This window comes from Thamnophis sirtalis, unplaced genomic scaffold (assembly GCF_051295495.1).
Source record: "Thamnophis sirtalis isolate CommonGarterSnake01/CBP01778 unplaced genomic scaffold, rThaSir2_p1.2 scaffold_4, whole genome shotgun sequence".
In the NCBI taxonomy this organism is placed as follows: Eukaryota; Metazoa; Chordata; class Lepidosauria; order Squamata; family Natricidae; genus Thamnophis; species Thamnophis sirtalis.
In genome coordinates, this window is record NW_028261384.1 from 8,719,454 (window position 1) to 8,734,246 (window position 14,793).

General features: G+C 36.6%; 1 protein-coding gene across 5 annotated transcripts in view; it reads right to left on the reverse strand.

Moving 5' to 3' along the window:
- Nucleotides 1–3,979: 3,979 nt before the first annotated feature.
- ACVR2B (activin A receptor type 2B) overlaps nucleotides 3,980–14,793 on the reverse strand; it is an 80,594-nt gene continuing 69,780 nt past the window's right edge. For 4 of the 5 annotated variants that reach the window (XM_087712443.1, XM_087712446.1, XM_087712445.1 and 1 more), the window contains 4 exons: nucleotides 13,878–14,008; nucleotides 12,322–12,436; nucleotides 7,951–8,079; nucleotides 3,980–5,889 (listed from right to left, as the gene is read on the reverse strand). In XM_087712443.1, coding sequence (XP_087568569.1) covers nucleotides 5,849–5,889; nucleotides 7,951–8,079; nucleotides 12,322–12,436; nucleotides 13,878–14,008 — 416 coding nt within the window. In that variant the 3' untranslated portion in view covers nucleotides 3,980–5,848. Of the gene's footprint in view, nucleotides 5,890–7,950; nucleotides 8,080–9,995; nucleotides 12,437–13,877; nucleotides 14,009–14,793 lie in introns of those variants that run through there. The other variant, XM_014076018.2, reaches the window with a different exon arrangement.

Consider the following 14,793-nt stretch of genomic DNA (forward strand, 5'->3'; position numbering starts at 1 on the left):
GGAGATCCTACGTCATTGCATGGCTGCAATGGCTGCTTAAAAGCCTCCAGTGATGGAGCAATCACAACTTCTGAAGGCAATCTGTTCCCAATTCATTCTTCTCATCAGAACGTTTCCCCTTAGTTCTAAGTTGGATCTCCCCTTGATAACATTTACTGTTTACGCTGCCCTCAGGAGCTTTGGAGAATAAGTTGACCCCCTCCTCTTTGTGGCAGCCCCCCCAAATATTGGAACATTGATACCATGTCACCCTTAGTTCTTTTCATTAAACTAGACATACCCTATTACTGAAATTGTTCTTCATGTGTTTTAATGTCCCCTAATCATAGGAACCACCTTTGGTGGGAAGGTAACTGTGTGTTTACTCCGTGTTTACTCATGCCGGCCACATGACCCCGGAGACGTCTTCGGACAGGGCTGGCTCTTCAGCTTTGAAACGGAGATGAGCACCGCCCCCTAGAGTCAGGAACGACTAGCAAGTATGTGTGAGGGGAACCTTTACCTTTTAATCATATTTGTTGGTTTTCTCTGCACTGAGTCTCAACATCTTTTTTATATCATGGTGATTAAAACTGAGTGGATGGGCTGTTATTGTTCTCAAGGGACCATATAAGAAATGAACTGTTATAGAAGGCTGCATCACCACCCCTACTTCTGCTGCTGCGGAAAGCTGGACAAGGACAGTCAAAGGATCAAATATAGCCCGCAGACCTTAAAATATCCAGTTCAGCTCAGGAGTGTGCATAATATCCTTTTAACTCCCTGAAATTTGGCCTGGAGGCATGAAAATAAAGCCACAGAGCAGACAGGGAAATCGCTTGGATATAGTCCCACTGGAAAATCCCAGTCTGTAGGCTGGACTGAATTTGTATTGCTATTTCAAACAGACCACCTATATTGTAGTGAAGAAAAAAAATCAATGAAATCATCCAGATCTGAGCTGGGTTTAAAGAAGCCTTTAGTATCAGAAGATAGAGCATCTCATTCAGCTTAGATGTACTCTGAAGCTAAGCAGTTTGGAGTGCTTTTTTTTTGTCAGGAGGGAGACCAACCACCAGGAAATTGTGGCCATAGAAAAGAGGGGGGAAATCCAGGGAAACAAATGCTGCAAACCATTTCTGTTGTTTGCATAAAGTCACCAGGAATCAAGCTCAATTTGAGAGTGTCTTTGCTGTCTTGCATAGCAGAGGTAGATTTTCTTCTTAATCTTGTGCTATAGTTTGTGGGCAAAGTTGGCTGGATTCCCAAATCTATAATTTGTTGTTTGTAAATCCCAACAGTTCATACCATACATCAAGATAAAACTATACCAGTCCGACATGGTTTAGCGTCATCTGTGTACTCAATACCAATTTAATTTTGCAAGGAAGCCCTTTTTAAGAAGTATGAGGTTCAATTAGTGATATCCATAGGAGGAAGGCATCAAAAAAAAAAAAAGATAATAGTTGTAACACTAATTCAAGCCCTGTTCTTTTGCATGTGCCACATTGCATGTACAGGTGGTCCTCTAATTAAAACCATTTGTTAGCAACTTTGAAGTGTCAGTGGTACTCAAAAAATGACTTAGGATCAGTCCTCACACTTTGACCATTGCAGCATTCCCCACTGCCGTATGATCAAAATTTGGGCACGTGGCAACCAGCATGTATTTATGATTATTGCAGCTTCTCAGGGTCACTTTGTAACCTTCCCAGTTGGCTTCCAACAAGCAAGATCAATGGAGAAGGCCAGATTCACTTAATCACTGAACAAGTGTAGTATTTTGTTTAACAACTGTGACAAAAAAAAGGTCAGGAATTTGGGCAAAAATAACAAATGTCTTGCTTAGCAACAGAAATCTAGTCTCAACTGGGTCATAAGACAAAGACTACCTTTATGGATAATTATACTAGTTACTACTTCCATCTTGACTTTTGTAAAACTTCATCCCCCACCCGTGGATTCCTGTGGGTTCAGTGCAGAATGTGTATATAGCAAGCAGAATTCATTGTATTAAACATGGGTGAATTTGCACTTAGTTGCTTTTCATGTTTAATTACTCACATCCCCATGGTGAAAGTAAATATCAAATAATTGATTGCATGGGTGAGAAGAAAAAATTACGAACAGCCAGTAAGTGGCAATAAAATGTGAAAGATCTTCAATTAAAGTTGAAATGTAGCAATAGCAACTGCCAAGCACTACGGTCCTAAATGGATAGTCGATACCTTTATGTGTGCATTTCGGTTGTGAAATTTGATTAGTTTTTAACGTTTGAACTTCATCACTTAATTATTTACAACCTTCCTTCATATGTCCAAGTTGACTTTCCCACTTCTGTATTTATCAACTGAACATTTTATTCATCTGATGATGGAAATAGAATATAATTCCGATGTTAAAATGTCACATTAAATGCATTGATCTTTGAGTGCCAATGTTGAAGTATACCTGATCAAAATTATCTTTACACTTTATAAGCTTGAGATATCTCCCCTGAAATTAGTAATTGTAGGTGTTGCCAAAAAAGCCATTCAGGCTTGCATAAACTACGTGTGAGAAGAGTGTGCATATCACAGAGGCAACATGTTCCAGTTTTCTAGTGGCATATAGCTAATGAAAATTATATGCCAACTATTAAATCAGTGTAGAAATAACCACTGAATATAAAAAAGTTTGATTATTCTTGATCTAAATCATGACGTTTTTAAATTCTTCCATCAAACTAGAGATAAAATAAGAAGCTGGGGTACTTACCTAACTCATTATTATATTAGTAATTTATATGTACTTGAATAATAGTATTATCTAAATGCATTAGATAATTGAATATAGAATTGCAACTATTTACTGCTTAAATGATATACGCTTTTTTGTTGCATTTTCCCACTTTTTAAAAAAACCTTTTCTTTGTTTTCTTTGATGTATTTATTTTTATCTTGTTTTCTTTTTTGTCATTTAAAAAATACCTGTTTAATTGAGCTTTTATTTCTGTTCTAACCAGACCAGGATTTATTTTGCAATCATTAAGAGAGAAATATTGACTGACCATCCCAGGCAATAATTTCATACAATTCACAGTGTCTTTGTCTAGTGATAACTTCCAATGACCATCTGAGTTTCCAATGGTGATAAAAAAGTAACTTTGCAACAGGTCAGTATGCATTATCCTGTGCTGACCTTTTTCTCCCCCTCCCTCGCAGAGGGGAGTGATTCTTGGTGCTCTTTGGGCTTTGTTGTTTTCCTGCAGATGATTTATTATCCAAGCTAGGTAACATCAGCAGTGCTAGTAAGGAGTGTTACCTAGTTTGGGTAATGAAACATCTGCAAGAAAACAGCCATGCTCAGAGAGCACCAAGGACCCCATATGTCAACCCTGAGCTACAAATACTCTCCTTTATTAGTGGAGAGATTGCATAAGCATGCTATATATTCCTATTTTTCTCCATGGAGGGGGTAGGTCCTAAAAAGTGCTTACTACAAGTTAACAAGCTCAGTTCTGTGATCTTAATTAGTTGATTAGGATTTTTCACTCAGTGACCGCTTTGCTTAACAACTAGGTTAAGTCCCAACTACAGTTGTTAAATGTGAACCATCTAAAATGTGATAATATATAATGTGTGTTATGTTTTGATACACATAATCACCTGTACAACAGTGTCCTCAATGAAGCCCACTTTAGAAGTTGGAGATTTCCACATTCAACACAGAATTTCTTTGCAACATTATCAATTTATTCTTACTAATTGTTCTGCCCATCACAAATTTTTCCATTTATTAAATCTCCATTCATATTGTAAAATGCTTGCATTGGAAGTGTATGGTAATATTGATCATTGGTTTTAAGAATGGCTACAGGAATTAGAATAAATGAAACAGCTACACAAATATGATTAAGTATTGTATAGGTGATTTGCCACAGTGGCATGTTACTGAACTGCAAAATCTGTCTTTGATGAAAAACAATAGAATTAGAATTAAAAATCACAAAACAGATTGATAATTTGCCATTTAATGTTTATTTTCATATAGGAAAAAGATAGACTTTGAAATAGTTTTTTCTACATTTCCACCCCCTATTTGCTGGAGTGGAACTGTTTCACACAAGGCAAAAATACTACATTCATACTGTTTTATTTGGGCACCCTGTACTTAGCTGAAGTAGCGATACCCAAACTGGCAGATCTAATTTTCAAACATGAGACTCATTTCTAAAATACAACAGTAAAAAGAAACAAAGATCTATTGCAAATGCATGAATTAGGATACAATGCTTCAAAACATTTCCATTTAAGAATTGCAATACAGTGAATGTCTTCTTTAGGCCATCTTACATATGCATATCTATATTTATATATAATATAATATAATATATATATATATATAAAAATCAGCACACTTTTTCAGTTCAAAAGGGGTTACAGTTATGAGCTCCTGTTTAATTCTTTCTTTTAAGTGGATACTTATGTTTTGTTAACTCAGTAGTACAAGCTATCTCTGATCTACATTCTTTTTTTTTCTTTTTAGCTACTAAAAGTGAAATATAACCCACAACATTTACATTTCACATATCTTGGTATACAAACAGTACATTGGAATATGAGCTAAGGACCGATAATCTTTTGAATTATTTCATCATCTGATAGAGCTTTCTGCATTTAGTATTTCCTAAATTACTTCTTATTTCTGAAGTTTGTTAGGAATCCAAAACTGAAAATTTTATAGAAGCCAGCAAACTCCTGGTTAGGCCAGATAATGGAGTTTATTAATAAGATGAAACTATTTATCATAAAATTGATTCACATTTTTACCTATGTTAAGGTAATTTTAAGACCTTTATCTGGTTACCTTGAATAAACTTCCCAATTTAGAAACCCTTGAAAAAAAGAATATCAAATATTTGGATTAAATTAGGGGTTTTTGTTTTTCCTTCCAATTTTTGTTCTTCAATATAGTGTAAATTTCTAATGCTACAAAATAATACAGAAAGCTCTTTCCATAAGAATTGACAAATTGTACTTAGGTTGACTTTACATTAGAAAAGTCATCAAACTTAGGGACAACATATATTGATAGGTGAAAAATTGTAGGGTTCCATTTACATTTTAAAATATGGACAGCAGCAAGATTGAAGGCCCTTGCCATTTTGTAAATGTAGGGCATAGTATTGGAGACCAAGAATAGTAACCACTTTGATGTGTCCAACAATATAAATTAATATGAAAAGTAGCTTTAGTAGAGAGGGTGTTTTCCTCTCACTCATCATCAGAAAAAATATTAATAATTGATGTACTTATATGTTTAAAAAGAAAAATACATCTTTGAAAATTAATCTCTGTTGTACCACCAAACTTGAATTTTGATGGGAAGATTTTATTTCAATATATTGATGACCAGCATTGAAAGTTATGGGAATATATAAATAGATTTTTTAAAAGTGCAGTTCCCCACCAAGTCAAGATCAGTGAAATTAATGCTATGGATTTTTATTCCATAGACAATAGTAATGTTCTATTTTGCTGTAACAAAGGAATGGGGTAGACCAGTCCTTTCTAAAGGGCTCAGTAAACAATTCCTGTGCTCAATCTGTTACACACCCCTTTCCCAAAACAATTATCCTGTCACGATATCCTTTCGGACCTCTTTGCTGTTAGAAGTAGAAAGCAAAGTTGTCAAGATAATCAGGAAATTTATCCTAATAGAAAACTGAAGCAGTAGAAATCTAAGTATTATAGAAAAGAAGCATTTTTCTTGCCACTACATAAATACAAGAAACTTGTGTACTTGACAAAGAATCTTTGTGGGAAATAACCACCAGCTTATTTTTACAGGTTTTTCTCCTTGAGGATCCGTTCCATTTCCCTCTCCCTCAAATTTCTTCATTTTTAGAATGATTTCTTGTTGTGAACGCTGCTAGTTTGTTAAGAAGAATCCAGAAAGAAATATTGCATTAATGTGAAATTTGAGGATGATAAATCCTCAAATAGATTGGATGAAAGATCAAACCCAGAAATAAGAAAGTTACAAAAAGCAGTTTCTAACTTCTAAGCTGCACTTTTACCTTAACCCTGACTGGAAAAAAAAGTTTAGAAGAGTTTACAGCAGTTGCTTTGCATTAACATAAATGAAGGCACAAATGAAAAGCATTACAATTCATAGCTATCAGACCTGAAATGGTAACTTTCTTGAGGATGTGTCCACTAAAATAGCCAGGTGTGTTAATGACTAAGGGACACTAAACTCAAGTCTCAAGTCTTTAAAAATATTCAGAAAGAGCACATAGACCTAACAGATTTTAGAAAATCCACCTTTTACTAATTAACGGACACTGAAACAATTATTAAATAGTGGGCCTATATTCTGTGCCATTGCCTGGCAATAGATTCACCACTAGAAAAAGTAGAAATGCGTAAAACAGAATCTACTGAAAAGATTAAGGAGAACACATTCACACTAATACATATGTTTTAAACCATTAAATTGATTTTAAGCTTTTTGCTGAACTGCCTAAGATTTCTACTTCATATAGCTCACAATGCGTACATTATTGATAGATAAAATGGCACCACAACATTGGGTTTATATCACAGAATGCTAGAAGGTAGCAATGGCATCAGTCTTTTTCTGTCTCTTACCAAGTCAGCCAGATATAGTGTAAGAAAGACCCAAGTGATTGCTGTTATAAAACATGGATTCCTACTTAGATTATTGGATTTTACTGTTGCCAAGTTGTTAGGGGCTCTCAAAACAATTATTATCTGGAATTCTCAGTATATATTTGAAACTGTGTTTAATGTAGGAATGTATCCCTGAATCAAAAATTGAGATATCTATAAAAATAAATCACTACCTTGAGATATAAAAAAAAAAAAAACACCACACATCTTCGGGGAATTCTATCTCATGCATATTGCTTTAGCACATCCTGACTTCATTCAGTTATCAGAACAGTTTCCAAACATTATCATGGTTAAGAATTTGGGAGAACCAAATTAAAACTTACACCTATATGATTTTCTCCACTTTACATGTTTTGTTGCTAACCTTGGTATATCAGTGTATCTGAAGTGGGACGGGGTAAACGTTATTAGCTTTTCCTTTACTAATAAATGTCAAAAACAAGCTTCAAACTATTTTTATCCTGTCACTATTGCTAACGTTGCAAAAAAAGAATCACTTGTACTGAAAAATGAGGAAACCCTGTATGTCATTGACAATTGGATAATCGTGAAAATGTTGCATAAGACCGAGGGCTCTAAATATAATGTGCTTTTAGTTCTTAAAAATATTTTTTCCCTGCTTCTGGATAAGAATTCGAATTTGGCAGTGTCTCTTTGCTATGATCAAAAAAGGGCATAGATAGTTTACTTGCCTGTTGATTTTAATTTAAGTTTCCTTATGCCAAAGAAGGAACAAAACAGCAATGTGGACAGGCTGATCCTAGAGATATAAATTGCAGCTATTTTTAAAAAAAATTGGGACATGGATTGGACAATTTTATGATTCGCACATCACACTAAACACATCCCTCCAATTCCATTGTGACTTAATGTGATGAGTGAATACAATATAAGATTAAGTAAACTGGAACTTTCTACCCTCTCCCTTATCAGGGAGAAAATTCCACTTAACTGTTATGTAAAGGATAGCCTTGTGTTGTTTTTTTAAAGGCCCCTATTTCAGCAAATGAAATATATTCAAATTACCACCACTTATGGTAAATGGCATAGTTATATTTAGACCAAATCTTATTTGGATTTTTTCCTCTCTCGTATGCATAGCTACACTTGTGACTGAGCTCCCTTATTGCTATATCAAGAACTTTCTTAACATTAAATGTACAAGACCAACTGAAGGCCAGGAAGATTTAAAAGATGCGCTGTTTAGGAAAAAATGTGATTACACAACAGGAAAACTGCATCATGAGTAGGTAAATGTGACTGTCAGACACTGGAGATGCTATAAGCTAACCTTTTTCCACCTGGAGTCTGCCAGATGGGTCTGGATTGCAGAGTTTTGAGCCAACAGCTGTTTTGGCCATGCAGTATGAGAATTCTAGGAGATGGGTACCACATTTGGGAAGGCTGAGAATCCAAGAAGCTAACAAAAAAAAGATATGGACAACATATGTTAGCTAAGAAATATGTATATGGTCACATTTGAATCATAGCTAACCACACAACCAAAGCAACTGGCAATGATCTGTATGCGAGGAAATGTAACTAAGAAGCAATCAGTCTGGCTTAAAATTGGGTTTATTTAACTCAACCCGGCTCTATGATCAGACACAGCTTCTCTCTTTATGCAGGAAGGACTAATAACACACTCCTAATGGACAAATCACAAAACAACCTCTATATGGCACTTTCAATAAATACTTTAAAGCTTCTCAAAACTTTTAGTGGAAAAGCAAAGCAACTGCTGTATCAAGCTTATTTTAACCATTATAGGAATAATGCTGCGAGACAGGAAACAGAACACTTGAAACAACACAGCAGTAATAACATTGTGTATCTTCCTCACTGCTAACCATGCACCTTGACTGTCAGATGTCAAGGTTTATTTCATCTTAATGGATCTATTTTCCTTCACTTTGTTTTTCCTGAAGCCTCTGTTGTTAAGGGCAACATTATCATCCATAAAGACATAAATTAGAACTTTGATGAGGCCTCCTAATTGGTAGCCTTCCAAATAAAGCCTGCTACTCCCGTATGTAAAATTATAGTCTCTGCTCAAAAAATTGCTTACACCAAGACTGTAAAAATCAAAGGAGTTGCTAATAACTTGGCAAGTCACAAGACATGGGTAGGTCCCCATGTTGTCTTAGTTTGAGTCTCCACGGTGGCTTGAGGCTTTGCAGAGCAAATGTGCCAACCACTTTCTTGTATATTCTGAATGCATTAAATCACCGACTCTTTTAAGATTGTTTTTTCTTAATAGAGCCAGTGCCAAATCAGGTTTCTGAATCAAGCAGATGCTTAATCTTGATATAAATCAGAGTGAAAAACGATAAAAGTCAATTCCGGAAAAAAATGGACAGTCCATGACCAATGAAACTCTTGTACTATTTCAATCGTATGCAAAATTAGTCTTTTAACATACTAGTCGCCAACAAATGTTGAATAAATCCCCAAGAAGTTCACGGCGCCCGCAGAAGCTGCAGTGACACCAAAATGACATCTGCACAGTGATGTAATTCTGCAAATGCCACCACTATGTACAAGTTGCAGGACACCTGAGACAAAATATATACATTATGGCATCTGTATGATCACATACATGTCACCACTTGTTCCCTAACAGAAGCCCACTCCTGAAGTTCAGAAAAAGGTGTCTGCATTTGCCATCTTCAACCATTTTTGAAGTAATAAATTAACTCATCTTCCTCAATTAATTTTAACTTATGCAAAAGCAAACCTAACGTATTTCAGGGTTGCTCATGGTTACCTTAAATAGTTTATAGAGATTCAAGCATTGAGCAAAGAGAAGAAGCATCAGTATTTAGAGAGGCAGCTGTTTCCCAAGAAAAGGATAAAATCACAAATTTCAATTCTTCCCCCCTTGAAATAGATACAAGAATCATGCAGAGTGAAAGTTTTGTTGGTTTTTTTTTTTACAGACTCATAAGCAATCAAAAGCAACTCTCCTCTTGTCTTACAAAGCAAAAAAGGCAGTTTGTTTTGGGCACCTCTGCTTCCACACGCCCACTTGGCAAGATTAGTTTCCTTTTGCTGTTCTTTATTTGTTAGAAAAGCTTCTCTTGATATTCTCCTACAATTAATTAAAATGCTTTGGGAAAAGGAATTGCATCGCAACCTTTGTGTTCTTACTGAATGATAAAATTTGTATTGCGTTAACCGGGTGTCAGTCAACCAATAGCTGAATAACAAATCTAAAGAAAATAATTTGATTAGCATCTCCTGGGGGAAATATTTAATAAAGGAAATGCTGTACTAATAATTCTTTGCTAAAAACAACTTGTGCTCCTACTACTCCCACCAATTTTTTTAAAAAAAAAAATGGAAACAAGCCTTCACAAGTAATGGTGAATATGTCCAGGAATCTTGTATAGTCAATTCCTCTAAAATTGTTTACATATATTTACAATGGTGCTTTATAGAAAGAAAAAGAAAAGAAGTGGTAGCATTTTCTAAAAGATTGGGGAAATTTTTTCTTTTTTCTTCTTCTTTTTTTAAAACTCCCTTTTCATAAAAGCCAACTTACATTAAAATTTACATACTCCAAGATAACACAACTAACAAAATATATAATAAAACTCATACAAGTAGAAAATTTTGAGGTATTTCTGGTTTGAGGTGGTCTGTGGTCATGAAGGTTTTTTTTTTTTTTTAGTTAAACCTCAAAAGCCACTTCATGTGTATGTGTATTCTAAGTTTTTTTTTTATAAATCATTTGCATGTCTTGCAGGTTAAAAAAATATTTAAATGTTATATTGGCAGCATTAGGAGTATTCACTGACTAGAGCAGATTTTATGGCATAGTAGAATTAAGAGTATTGAAAATATGCACCACTGTTAAGACGAAAAAGTTGGGTGACAGTCTTCAGAGAATGAAGAATCAAGAAAAATCAAAACCCATCAATTTCAACCAGACGTGAGCTGTGTTGAAAGCAAAGGAATTTATGTAAAGTGTGAAAGTATACTTAGAAACAGAACTCTATAAAAGATGTAAGTTGCCAAGGTTGAGAAACATTGGCCTAAACTATACCTATTCTTACTATAAATCAAAGAAAGATAGACAACTGTATTCAACTGTATTCAACCGCCATGACTTTTGCCAAAGGACTATGGAGACATGTCCAGAGAAGGTGTCAAAATACTTAAGATGGCCATGATCACAGCTGCCATCTTGATTTTGTTATATATATATATATATATATATATACACACACACGTACAATTCCCATGAAGACTCAGTGATGGCATTTCTATGTGTCCTTAATGGGGAATGTTTATCTTCCTTTACAATGTCTGATAGTCATAATGCAGCTAAACAGCCTTGACATTTGTCCTGCAGATATTAAGATCTAAGAGATTGAAGATTGAATTTTATTAGTCCTGGCTACATTTACTTGGAAGTTAAGTTTTACTGATTTCAATGAGTCTTCAAACAAAGGTTGTTTCACATCATGAATGACATTGAATACCAAACGCCAATACATAACTGGATACGCTGGTCTTTTTAAAGCTCCAGGTTAGATGCTTGTTGTCTTTCATGGTATTTATTTATTTATTTATTAAAATGGCAGAAAAATTGTTTAGGGCTGTAACTTTGCCCTATTAGACAACTGAGGGAAATCTGCAGTTATGGAATCCTAAGACCTCATTCTCTGAACTTATAAGTGTAATAGAAAGGGTTGGTTTCATTTAACATTACCCAAGCCTGAGATATTTTTAAGAATCCATTTGTATCAGTGATTTTGTGACCCAACTTTTTCTGCATGTTGTAGCAGTTTTAATATGCCTCAAAACTTGCCCGTCCTCTCATTAACTGATTTCCTGAGAAGTAACTCTTTAGCCACTGTTTCTCCAAATGCTGCAAATGTCCAACGCCTCTCTTCCCCACCCAGCCCTAACTTCTCATTTTCAATTCTACCATCAGAGTTAATATTCTCGACTCAATCACTCCCCCCCCCAAAGAACGCAACACCCGTTAGACCCGTAAAAGACACATCTGCTTTTTTCTTTTTAAGCTCACTGTCTAAAATAGAAAAGAAAGGAAAGGAATAGTAGTAGTAGTAGTAGGGAGGGGGGATCCGTTTTTTGAGAGGTGTTATCTCGTGGAACAGTCTTGATTTTGCAGCATGTATAAGAAGATGAGTAGATTGTTTTCTTGTTATCACTGATATTTGGTGTAAAAATTGCAGGTTAGTTAAGAAGAGAAAACAGGTTGAAAAAGAAACGAAGAGAGTTCGCTGAGGTTCTGAGGTACCTGCACTGTAACTGCATTCATTAGTCGGCACCTGGACGCTTTCAAACAGATGTCTTTCTCTTAATTATTATTATTTTTCTCTTTTCAATACAGTAGAGCAATATGCTGGTAAATTGATTCAATCAAAACAACAACAACAACAACACAACAAATAATAACAATAGCAAGAAAAGTCAAGAAAATAGCAGCTGCATTCATGTATATGTATGCGTGTGTGTGTGTTGAATTCTGCAATTTTTTTTTTTTCGGAAAAAAAAAAATCCACTGCGTCTGAAGAGACCAGTGGGAAAAAAAAAAGGCAAACAAGGATTTAGATACTTGACTCTTTGGGTAGCAAATCTACGTTGGTGACAGAGGTCACGATGGAAACAAGGCAGTCGAGGGTACTACCATTGGCTGATTTGCGAATCTGGGCGATGCGCTCTTCCACACAACCGGCTGACAGTCTGGCCTCCGCATCATGATCCCAGCATTCTTCAATTGTAACACACAGCTGGGCTACGCCCTGCGTGCCCAAAGAGAAAGAAAGAAAGAAAGAAAGAAAAAGAAAGAAAGAAAGAAAGAAAGAAAGAAGGGATTAGCCAGAAAAACTGGACAAATGTAGCTTCAGGATGCCAGATGTACAGGTGGCATTTGTGGTACAACTGTAATGCAGTTTCTCCATTAAGGTTGTAAGTCGTTAACAGTCACAAAACAAGCCAGTCATGTGACTGACCAGATTTTACTAATTTCTGTATATGGTGATTGCTAAACAAATAGCATTAGCACTTATAGTTATACAGCCCTCTCTAAGCTGTTTACAAAGTCAGCCTACTGCCCCCAACACTATTAACAGTTCTAACTATCATGAAATTTCTCCTTAGTTCTAGGTTGCTTCTCTCCTTGATTAGTTTCCAACCATTGCTTTTTGTCCTGCCCTCAGGTGCTTTGGAGAATAGCTTGACTCCCTCTTCCTTGTGGCATCCCCTGAAATATTGGAGCATTGCTATCATGTCACCCCTAGTCCTTCTTTCCATAAGACTAGATATACCCAATTCCAGCAACCATGCCTCATATGTTTTAGCCTCCAGCCCCCTAAGGAAATAGCAATAGCAGTTAGACTTATATACCGCTTCACAGTGCTTTACCACCCTCTCTAAGCGGTTTACAGAGTCAGCCAATTTCTCCCAATGATTTGGGTCCTCGTTTTATCCACCGCAGAAGGATGGAAGGCTGAGTCAACCTTGAACCTGGGGAGATATGAACTGCCAAATTGCAGACAGCAGAAGTAGCCTGCAGTACTGCACTCGAACCACTGCACCACTGTGGCTCAAATGTGAGGGCAAATGCCACGATGGTTAAGCAAATGTCATGGTTGTTGAGTAAACCCATTGTTGGCCATGGTAGGGTTTTGCCAAAAAAAAAACCCCAAAGTGCCAGTAAAGCATGCTAAGGCATCTCACTGATGGATCAACCAAGAGAACCAGAAATGGCTTCTAAAAACATGAAGCAGAAGATACTCTGAAACTATAGGTAGTCCTCAAATTACAACCACTCATTTAGTGACCATTCGGTTACAATGGCACTGTTTTTCACACTTAACGATCGTTGCAGCGTCCCCATGGTCACATGATCAAAATCTGACAGCTTGGCAACTGATTCATATTTATGGCGGCTGCAGGGTGACATGATTGACTTTTTGTGACTTTCTGACAAGCAAAAGTCAAGGGGGAAAGCCAGATTCGCTTAACAACCATGTTGCTAACGACTGCAGTGATTCACTTAATGGCTGCAGCAAGAAAGGTTGTAAAATTGGGGGAACACTCACTGAACAACTGTCTTGCTTAACAATGGAAATCTGGGTGGTAAGTTGAGGACTGCCTGAATTGAGTTTTACTAAACCACACTGGGCCCAACCAGCCATGGACATTTTGGGGAAAAAATATAAGCATCAAGAAAGGACCTACAGGATGTTTAAACCAATGGTCCTTGAACACAGGACGCATCTTCTTATGGACCACAATCTCCTGCAGCTCCTCAAGAGATGGGTGCTGGCCAATTTCTTCTTCGAAAGGCAGTAAGTACTCATCCACGGGACCTATTTTTGCAAGAAGAGAAGGCATTGCTACCAAATACAGATCACTGGAAGCAACAGGCAGCTCCGACCAGTTGGCATCTCACCCACTGCTGAACTGACCTGTAGGCTTCACACAAACATGCACCGATTTGTTACGTCCTCGTTTAAGTGGAATCATTTATTTGAGGTTAATGTTGCAAATCAGCATTGTTAAAGTCATCCACCCAACCCCACAGGGGCAATCAGAGAAGGCTCTCGGTCAGTGGTGGAATTTCTTACTACCCGTTCTGTAGGCATGGCTTGGTGGGCGTGGCAAGGGAAGGTTACTGCAAAATCCCCATTCCCTCCCGACCAGCTGGGACTCAGGAGGCAGAGAATAGATGCGGGTGGGGCTAGTCAGAGGCGGTATTTACCGGTTCTCCAAACTACTCAATATTTCCGCTACCGGTTGTCCAGAACTGGTCAGAACCTGCTGAATATCACCTCTGCTCTCTGTTTCCCTCCCTTCACTATTACAATCTGCCTGTACATCTCTTCCCTTCCTCCTCAAGGCAACAGTGTGATGTTTGTTTATTTAGTTAAAATGTTTATATCGCTGCCCGTCTTCCAACCAACTCTAGGCAAATGCTTAAAGAACTACTTACTGTATTCTTATTAGTTCTCCAAGAGTAAAGATTTACTAAAGACAGGATGTTTTAAGAAAGGTTCTCTAAAAGACAGAGGTTGAACTGCAAGAGTTTGGTAAAAAGCAGGGGAAGAACAGAATTATTCTATTTCAGATTCATATCATTTTTACATATTTTTGT